At 41.7% G+C, this 10,354-nt stretch overlaps 1 protein-coding gene and 1 long non-coding RNA gene across 2 annotated transcripts; one reads left to right on the top strand and one right to left on the bottom strand.

Annotated features, from left to right (window-relative positions):
- Positions 1-3,245: 3,245 nt before the first annotated feature.
- LOC136356365 (uncharacterized) lies at positions 3,246-7,494 on the bottom strand. Its single transcript, XR_010741101.1, has 5 exons — positions 7,289-7,494; positions 5,342-5,509; positions 4,871-5,169; positions 4,668-4,758; positions 3,246-3,656 (listed from the first exon to the last, which is right to left on the bottom strand). It is a non-coding gene; the product is annotated as an uncharacterized lncRNA (long non-coding RNA).
- Positions 7,495-7,868: 374 nt separating this feature from the next.
- On the top strand, positions 7,869-8,994 carry LOC4335657 (B3 domain-containing protein Os04g0386900-like). Its single transcript, NM_001419253.1, has 2 exons — positions 7,869-8,324; positions 8,444-8,994. Exons 1-2 carry the CDS (start codon positions 8,001-8,003, stop codon positions 8,756-8,758), a joined length of 639 nt encoding a protein of 212 aa, NP_001406182.1. The 5' UTR covers positions 7,869-8,000; the 3' UTR covers positions 8,759-8,994.
- The last annotated feature ends 1,360 nt before the right edge of the window (positions 8,995-10,354 follow it).

Raw genomic sequence — 10,354 nt, 5'->3', positions numbered from 1 at the left:
GCGGAAACCTTGAAATTGATCTTACACCATTTTATAGTAAATCTCAGCATATTTTCATCCATAAGAACAAGCGAGGGAGAGGGTGTTAGCACTACCCCACTACATCTCTAATTAAACTTTAGTTTCCTTGTAATATGCAAGGCTGCAACTACATCTCTAATTAAACTTTAATTAGTTTCCTTGTAATATGCAACCTCTACATCTCTAATTAAACTTCAGTAAAACTCTCTAAAGTTTAATTAATTAGAGAGGGCTGACACTCTCTAATACAAGGGGTAGTGCTAACACTCTCTCCTCTCATCTCATTTTTTTCCTCCACTACATCAGTTAAGCTTGCGTGGTATTTTAGGACTAGTGTTCAAGTTATTGTTGTATTTCTCTACTACTTAAAAGAGGAATCATTATCCTCCATTTTCATGTAAAAACCTCTTTCCTCTAGTATAGAAACCGCTCAACGAAAAAACTAATTTCTCAAAAACAATCCACCATTTGAAAAAATCGAAGATCCCACTATACCAAAATCCTCCCAATGATCTGAAAAAAAAAACAATTAGAATCCGTTTGGTAAAGCTCCAACTTCTAAATTTAACTTTATAAGTTAAATCTAAAGTGGAGTTGTAGGGTTGCCTAAGACAGCTCCACCTCTGTAGTTTATTTTATGAGAGCATTCTAGCTAGCTTCACTCTTTTTTTTACAGAGCTAAAACCGTTTGGTTGGACTTCACCTTCAGAAGAGATGGACCCGTGTGCCAAACAAACCCTTATAACACACAGATCCGTAACTAGTATTGTTGGAACATAAAGTGCATTGTCCGTCTTTTCTCATTAGCTTAAGCTTTTGGGTTGAATTGATTGGTGCATGCAACTCAATATGGTATCAGAACCAGAGGACTTGAGTTCGAATCTTAACTGGCACGCAATTAAATAAAAATTACAACCCATCTTTATTCCATGCTAGAGACTCAAGAAGGCCTCGCGTGAGGGGGAGTGCATGCAACTCAATAAATATTCTAAAAAGTTATACTACACTGTCATGGTGCAGGTGGCACACTAGGCCTATGTAGGGATCACTGCGAGAGGTAGCTAAAGAAACCACTATAAATACTCGAGTTCATGGCACCTCTAGCTTGCACACCACCACACACACACACACACACCCTCTCCTAAAGAAGACACCAACAGCTCTCTCTCGCCGGTGTGCAACAATGGACATCGCTTTCTACAACCGCGGCGGCAGGAGGATCATCAAGCACAAGTCGACCGCCGCAGCGGCGATGCCGGCCTTCTACCCCCGGTCGCCGGCGGCCGTCGTCGTCGTCGCCCCCGCCGCCGCCGCCCCCGTGCCTTATTCCGCCGCGGCGCCGTGGCCGGCGCCAGCGCCGCCGCCGTCTGCGGTCACCGTCGTCGGGCACGCCCACGCCCACGGCGGCGGCGGCGGCGGCGGCGACGCCGACGTGGACCGCCGCGCGGCGATGTACATCTCGAGGGTGCAGGAGCGGCTGAGGCGCGAGCGCGCGGCGAGCGAGGAGTACTGGAGGAATCGCTACTGACAGTGATCTATAGCTCTTAACACACCACAGTATTATTACTATTATTACTTGATAAAAATTAAGGTGTAATTAATTAGCACTGAGAGTTTAATTAAGATGGGTGTTTGATGTATAGCGTGTTTTGTGATGAGTTAATCACTTCATCAGCAAAAAAATGTGTGTGTGTGTGTGTGAGTTAGCAAGGCTTTGCAGATATGCATGAAGAATAAAACAACACAAATTCGCAGAATAATCGACATGAATGATCGATCTTATCAGTTGGGGATTCCTGTTCTCTTGTGTAGCCCTCTTGGTAATGACCCTTTTTAGATGAATGAATGTTTTGTACTCGTTAAAGAAAAACGACACATACTTTTACTTCTCCAGCTCTTTTCTTTCGAAAAGATTATATTAGCTAGAGCTCTGCATATTCAGTTGAGCAGGGAATAAACAAGAACAGATTGTGCCTGAATAACAGATTAACATTTTTTAGGGGGAACAACATCAACAGTTAAAAGTTAAAGAAAAGAACCAAGTAAGATCCCTTGGGAAGAGAACTACTAGTATATATGGCCTTTGGTCTAGCTAGCATCCACTGATCACTTCTTCTCCAGCTCTCTTAAAAAGGATAAACTTTTAGGCTTGTCCTACAAATGGTTTGGGAAATGAAATCCTACCCATCAAAGGGTAAAGATTCAAGTTCCTAGCCATTCATTCTTTTCACCTCATCCAATCCTAACCATCCACTTATTTCCGTTTCCCAATCCCATCTCTCATAACCCATTCGCTGAACATGGCCTGTAAGTTTACGGAGTTAACTTTACATATGATCAAGTCTCTTTAGAATGGCAAGAAATTTATAGATATTTTGTAGTAAATGTGTTAATCAATATGAAACTCCTGCTATTCTTTGAGCCTTGCACTGGACTGTGTTAAGGAATGTTTCTACAGAACTTGTTCCAATATTTTCGATATATTCCATTAAAACCAATATCTATCCACAAACTTGTTCCAAAGTTTATTACTCTATAGTCAGTTGCTCCAATATTGGATCTTTAGATCTGAAGATTATTCGGACACATGTTGGTCTGATAAGATCACAGTTTCACCCGCTCAAAATCATTGAAGCCTGATGCCTGATGCGGGTCCTTGTTTAGAAAAAAAATAAAATAAAATGCAATCATACAGAGAATATGATTCTATACCTTTGATTTTTCTGCATAGAAAACCCTGTTTTGATCATCTTATGATGTGCTTATGCTTGCAGGGTTTTGGAATTTTCTAAGTGGAAGCAACCTGCAGCAAGTGGATACAAAAAGGATATTCTTATCTTTTTTTTATCTACTTTTCCTTTTGAACGAGAATGACTACATTCTTATCCATGAGAAAAGACGACAGCAGAAAAATATGTACCTGGTAATTATTTTTCCAAATGGAGCATTCACAAATCATATATTGTGAATAAGTATCATCCTTTGGGAATATGAAATGGATAAGTTCAATCGTGTGAAATTTTCCAGCTCAACTGGACAACCTTAGCAGCTGGAAATTTTGGAACTCCTGTAGCATCAGTGCCTCTGGGATATCTGCAGTATCGACTACCTCAAGTTTACTAGTATCATACAGGTTACCCACACACACACCCAACCCAGAATGGTCGAGAAAGCCAGCTTGAATATTTCAAGCCATTTAATGTTCTTTGTTGCATACCTGGAACTAATCACCAAATCGGAGAGCCTTTGTTTTCTGTCGTATAAGTTTGCAATTACAGAAATTACAGCACAACTGATATGGGGGTGTTCACAACTCACAGCTCCATGGTTATATTAACAAGTTAACACAAACAACAAAAAATTTGGTATTCAGAATCACGGTTTCCTTTGGATTTGGCAAGTGCAATTACTTCTAAGGCTCAATCTAGTTTTTGTGCACAAGTTACCTATCCAGGAGCACCCATCACTTTTGCGGCATGATATCCTGGAGTTGGAATTGTTAGACCAACATCGAGCGATAGAATTCCCTCTAGGCATCAGAGTAAATATTAGCATTTGTTGTTCTCCGTTTCATAGCAGCAACAGTGAATCTTGATACTACGCCAAGCTGACATAGAGATTTGATATTTGACACCCTGTAACATAGGTTTCAGTTATATTTGACATCCTGGCCATTGTTATTGACTCATATGATCTCACTCACGAGTGTAAATATAATCAAATTGGCAACAAACAGAGGGCCAAATCATCAGATTTTACTGCAACAATAAGATTGTAGGGTATTATTTGTAGCATTCCTGGTAAAAGATGAATTTTATGAACCAACTTTTTAGATGAATGAATGTTTGTAGGGAAAATTGGTCAGCATGGATGGTTTTAGGGCTATCTGGCACGTGTTATTATATCTTGATCCAAAATCGAACAGATAATCACTTTGGTGTGTGCCAGGGACGCACTCAATCACAGCGGTGTGCGTAGTTGTGTGTGTCTTCTATGTAACCGTAAAAAAGAACGAGACAGACTTTACTTCTCCAGCTCTTTTCTTTCGAAAAGATTATTGGCTGACCTCAAAAAAGGAAAAGATTATTGGCTAGAGCTCTGCCTGTTTAGTTGAGCAGAGAAAAAGCAAGAACAGATTGTGCCTGAATAACAGTGCTAACTATTTTTATTTCTCGGGGAACAGCATCTACAATTATAGAGAAGAATCAACTAAGATCCCTTTGGGAAGAAAACTACTCTGCTCTAGCTAGCCTCCACTGATCAATTCTTCTCTGGCTATCTTTAAAAAAGGAATCCTGTAAGTTTACGAAGTTAACTCTATTATGTGTCAACATCTTTAGAATGGCAAGAAATTTGCAGATATTTTGTAGTAAATGTGTTAATCCATATGAAACTGTTGCTATTCTTTTATCCTTTGTACCGGACTGTGTTCGGGGATGTTTTTACAGTAATACTACAAACTTGTTCCAAAGTTTATCACTCTATATTCGATTGCTCCAATATTAAATCTCTCTGTAGATTATTCGGACGCATGTTTGTCTGATAAGATCACCCTTTCACCCGCTAAATCATAGAATGCTGATGCCTGATGAAGTCCTTGTTTAGAAAAAAGAAAACGCAACCATGCAGAGAATATGATTATATACCTTTGATTTTTCAGCATAGGAACCTTGTTTTTTATCATCTTATGATGCGCTTATGTTTGCAGGGTTTCAGAACTTTCAAAGTGGCAGCAACCTGCAGCAAGTGGACACAAAAAGGATATTCTCATCTTTCATCTACTTTTCCTTTTGAACGAGGATGACGACTTTCTTATCCATGAGAAAAGACAATACCAGAAAATAGGTACCTGGTAATTACTTTTCCAAGTGGAACATTCACAGACCATACTTGAGTATTGTCAATGTCAGGTGTTTTCACCTTTGGGAATCTGAAATGGATATGTTCATTCGTGTGAAATTATCCAACTCAACTGGACACAACCTTAGCAGTTGGAAAATTTGGAACTACTCCTGCAGCATCAGTGCCTCTGGGATCTCTGCAGTATCTCAGTTTACCAACAGGTTGCATCTAGAGAATTTTCGGAGGTAGCCAGACACCCAGAATGGTAAAAAAGCCACCTTGAACATTTCAAGCAGATTGATGGAACTGCAAGTAATTGCTGAATCAGAGCTATTGTTTTCTGTCAAATAAGTTTGCGATTATAGAAATATTACCAAGTTAACACGAACAATAAATTTGGTTTCCAGGATCACAGTATCCTTTGGATTAGACGAGCACATACTTCTACGGTTCTATCTACCTTTTGTGCATAAGTTACCTGTTTTTTGGGACACCCATCACTTTTGTGGGATACCATCCTGCTGCTGGAATTCCGAGACCACATTGAGCAATAGAATTCCCTCTAGGCATCAGCATAAAGAATAGCATTTGTTGTTTTCTCCATATCATTAGCAGTAAAGTGGAATCTTGATACTACTCGAAGCTGCTGTAGGAACATAAAATACTTCATAAGATGGTAAGAATTAGTTGTAGCATTCCAGATTAAAAAAGAACTTTTATGCAAAATTTTCATGCTGTTTTAGGGCATAAATTACACATTTAATGCAAATCCTATCTACAAATATTCCTGTAGTGTTAAGAAAGAATCATTTTTCTTTTTTTGCTGGGCCGGCCGACAGGAATCATAAATATTATTGTTATTGTATAAGTTGTATAAGTTTCAAGGGGTGTTGCTAGTGTATGGAAAATGCTACGTGTACGATTTTCACTTACGATATTAGTACGATCAAACGCGGATGGGGCAACACGGGAATAAAATGATGCGGAGCGTGTGTGCTGCAGTCGCTCATGGGCCCTGAAACCCATATACAAACTCCTCCCCGTCTTTTGCCTCTTTGCTTGTACTGTAAACATGACTTATTTTTTTTTCGAACTCACCGTCTGATCTAATCTACAACCATAGACTAATCTAGATTGCATACAAAGAGGTATGTCTATCTTATTTGTTTGATTTCCTTTGGCCTCACGAACATATATTCGTTGGTACGCTAATCTAGACCTTGTAATGCGTGTATATATTTTTTCATTTATATGGTTTTAATCTAAATTTTTTGCTTTGCAAAACATGTCATCATAAACTTGCTTTGCATTTTTTTTTAATATGGATATGGGATGAGCGATGCAAGAGAAATCCATCCACGTAGGACTAGAACTTGCAGCCGTTACTGAACGCTACTACGCTAGTTGAAGCGTTTCATCGTACAGCCATCGTAAAAATAATATTGTACTTGTACGTATAGCGGCGCTCCTAGTGTATAGTGTACACAAATTATAGCAATGGTCATTAGTTTAAGGAATAGCAGGTGCTGACATTTGAACTGTGTTTAGAGTGAGTATTTTGCAGGAAGTTCATAGAAAACAATTCACAAAAAATGCCCATTTTCCAAATGAGGCCCTTTTAAATTCCAAACCAGAACTTAATGTAGAGCAATCTCCGTTTTCTGGTAACAATAGGCAACAGGAATACAAGGATGAGGCAGAATGCATGACATAAATGAAATGCAAAGCCGCAACTGCAAGAATTTCTTGAGTAACCTTTGGATCTAAGAACTTCTTGGGAACTGACAAGTCAAATGACAGAAGTGGTCAATTGAAAAATAAGCCATACATAGCAAATGGTGAGCAGCATGTTTAGGTTTGTATAATTGCTAAATTGCACATTAGATATGGGTTGCCAGTAACCAGTTGATATCAACGAGTGCTTATAGAATGCAAGCAACAACTGACAGACTAGTAGTGTTAAAACCTGATATTCTGTGTATGAATGGAGTGACTTCCGGAAGCAGCATTACTTTTTCTTGTGATAAAATTCCAAGTTATTTTCTTGCAGTTTGGAAAATTAAACATTCAGTTTTTACTGGGTCCATTTTTGCCACCAGAAAACTGCAAATTGGAAGGCAATCGCTCCTATTTGAATCCTGGGGCTTCAACTAGAACCAGATCAAGTCCTCAATGTTCAGTTTGACATAGCGAACTTTCCTGAATACCAGGTCAGACCAAGAACTCAGCATATACAGTATCTAATCTCCATATTATCACAGGGATTCTCAATATATGCCATCGCAATACACTATTGAACATTGAAATTGGAAAGGCCACCAAGAAACGAAATTTGGCACATGTAGAGCGGAGTTCACATCTCCCATGGTAGAAAACTAGAAATTATTACAATCGTAATGAGAGAGAAAGAGAGAGGACGCCTCACCAGTTTCTCCTCTTCCTGCCGGTCGGTGGGATCTCACAATCTCCATGGCAACAGCGAAGGTCTTGGCTCCAATCACGGTGGAAGCGTCGCGCGCTACACCTCCTCCTCTCTCTCCGCGCGCGAGAGTTCGAGATGGGGAATTTTGGTGGCTATTTGGCGGCAAACGATCGTGCTTTTCCCGCCGCTACGCTAGAACCTTAGAACTCGGGGAACGAGGAGGAGAGGGCGCTTGCTGACGTGGAAGGCAAACTCGTACGGGTGGCGAGCAGCTGCTGCCACGTGGCGCTCCAATTCATCTTCATAATTTTTTTATTTTTGATTTTTTTAATTTTAAAATAAACCCTTAAAAAAATTTGTAACTCAACTACGAAACAATACTAAAACATCATTGACAGCGAACATGATAGTTTTATTCTATCACACTAGCAAATGTGGTGTGGTAAAATAGAGAGGCTCCTCTGACTTAACGTCAGTGACCATGTCCCTCTGACTTTACATCAGAGGAACCGTAGAAAAATAGCCCTCCACATCAGCCATACCAGCGTGACAAAATATCATTGTTACCTCAGTCAAATCGGTGTGAAATATTTTGACACGTGACCAAAAATTTGAAAATAAGTTTTAAAAGAGTCTATTTTAAAAAGTTCACAAAATAAAAAAAAAATCTCGTCTTCCCTTCCCAGTGTCCCCCAAATCCATCACCAAAGCTGCAATGCGAGCTGCCACCGCTCTCCCTTCGATCCCCTCTTCTTCTTCCCCAAGTCCGATGGCCAGTGATCCCACTGAGCTTCGCTGCTCCTCACCGGAGTCCTCCGGCGATGCAGGCGCCGAGGATCCTGCGGCGGTAGACGCTGCGGAGGAGAGCGGCGGCGAGGGTGGCAGCGGCCACATTGCTGCTGGTACTGAGGCGGCGCCGCCGCGGCCGCCGGAGCCGGAGCCGGAGAAGGTCGCCCGCCACGGGGTGCTCCCACTCCTCGGGAAGCCCTACTTCACCTGCATCATGTGCAAGTCCCATGTCCAGCCGCCATTCCAAGTGGTAAAACCAAAAAAAAATAAATCCAAACCAAAAATCACAGCTCTGCTCTTGATATCTTCGGATTCGAGTTCACTAAACTTCGATTTGATCGGGGAGTAAAAAACCTTTTGGGGAGGCAGGTGGTCCCGAGGTCGTTCGCGCCGCTGCTGCCGTCGAGGACGACGCCGGCGACGCTGTCGTGGCGGGGGCGGTCGTGGGGGATGCGGTTCACCGGCGGGCGGCTGATCCAGCGGCTGGAGGCCGGGTGGCGCGGCTTCGCCGTGGACAACGACCTCAGGCTCGGCGACGGGTGCGTGTTCGAGCTCCTCGTCGGCGGCGGCGGCGAGCAGGAGCGCGTCGAGTTCAGGGTGCAGGTCCTCCGCGCGGAGATCCCGGCGAGGATCCGGGGCCGCGCCGGCGGCTACACCTCGGCCACCCCCATCGTCATAGACTAGGGCGATGGTGCTGCTGCTGCTGCCATTGTTCATCGCCATCGATGCCATCTCGAGCAGCTCGTTTTGAACTGAAATTTGGGAGGTTTCAGTTTCAGGTAATGCAGCTGTGGAAACAATTTGATTCCAGGATGAATTCAGAAATAACTAAGACAAATTTGGCACCCCTGACCCTCGGTTGCATTCATTGTGAATTTTGGAATATGCTTAATGCTTTACAAATATAAAATTAGGAAATATATACTAGCAAATATCAATTGAAAAAACAAGTACACTGGTTTGCTGTTGAATTGCTCAAGACATCCGCAAACATTCTACATAATATCTTGAAAGACAATCGGATCACGTGTGACATGTTCATATTAGAAACATCACGAGATACACTCATAGATTTGGTTATAAAGGCCAAAAAAATTTTCCATTCTGACTTGTGCACTGCAGATGAATTTCATCTTTAGGAATTCTTGTAATGCTGCATTCAGTTCCAATGTTGTGAGCATCACTACTACTCATGTTCACTTAGGTCCCGTTCTGCATGCATCCGTGGCCATAGCCCTTTAGCTTTGCTCAGTGCAAAATTCCACAAATTTGACTTATTTGAGTGCTTATGTTCTGGAAGAATCTTGATTTCATTTTTGAATAGCTCATGCTTAATCATGCATTCTGCTCACCTTGGCCTGAACCTGAAACTGAGTCTTTTGAAAATTAACATCATTCCCATGAAGTTACCTGAAGAAAGGTATGCACACATGTAATTTAAATGATACTCCCGGCAAGAAAATCTTCACAACACTATAGTTTGCTATCGATGAATCACAAACTTCAGGCAAAGTGGAAACCTATTGAGCTTCAAGCTTATTCGACAGTGTGAAATATGAACCACAATATTTTCTCTAACAGGTTGTCCCTGAAAAAATCTGTCTGTCTTCTGCAAAGTCTAGGAGAAACATAGACACAATGAACTGCAATATCATATTGCTAGTACTATATATCAGCTATCTTACGTTGTATAAAATGGCTAAGGTGCCATGTTGCAATTATCCAACTAAAAAGAAAAACTGAACTTCCGAGACCTGTATTCAGTGTAAGACAACTGAGTAGTGACTCAATACTTTCATCACATGGTCAGACACTCGGACGCACAAGCAGATGATGAGAGAGAGAGAGAGAGAGAGAGAGGCCTGACTTGAGTATTTTGATTCACAGAACCAAATGAAAATCATGCAAACATTCGTCTTCTCCCATAGATTCAAATGTTTATGTCACTTGCAGATTTTCCAAACCACAATCGTAGTATTTCTGCATGTTCAGTCCGATCCATTTCTTGGATATGAACACAGTACAAATGGGTTCCATAAACATGAACAAAAATCAACAAAATATGAAGCTGAATCGAACACAAACGGAAACAAAAGGATTTAAACAAACGAACATCGCCATCAATGTACGTATTCATGTGGGCACTAGGAATTCGGCTTGGCCGTCGTCCATGGCGAACTCCAGGACAGCCGCGGCCATGATGGCCGCCACGAGCAGCACCACACCCGCCGCGGCAATGGCGGCGACGAACCGCCCAATGCTGCCCGTCGCCGGCGTTGC

This window comes from Oryza sativa, chromosome 4, assembly GCF_034140825.1.
Source record: "Oryza sativa Japonica Group chromosome 4, ASM3414082v1".
Classification (NCBI taxonomy): domain Eukaryota; kingdom Viridiplantae; phylum Streptophyta; class Magnoliopsida; order Poales; family Poaceae; genus Oryza; species Oryza sativa.
This window is presented reverse-complemented; position numbering and strand designations above follow the sequence as displayed.

Excerpts from the sequence above, each read along its gene's own strand:
- LOC4335657 (NM_001419253.1), top strand. The coding sequence starts at position 8,001 with ATGCGAGCTGCCACCGCTCTCCCTTCGATCCCCTCTTCTTCTTCCCCA. Across the intron at positions 8,325-8,443 it reads TCCAGCCGCCATTCCAAGTG|GTGGTCCCGAGGTCGTTCGC; the intron begins GTAAAACCAAAA and ends TTGGGGAGGCAG.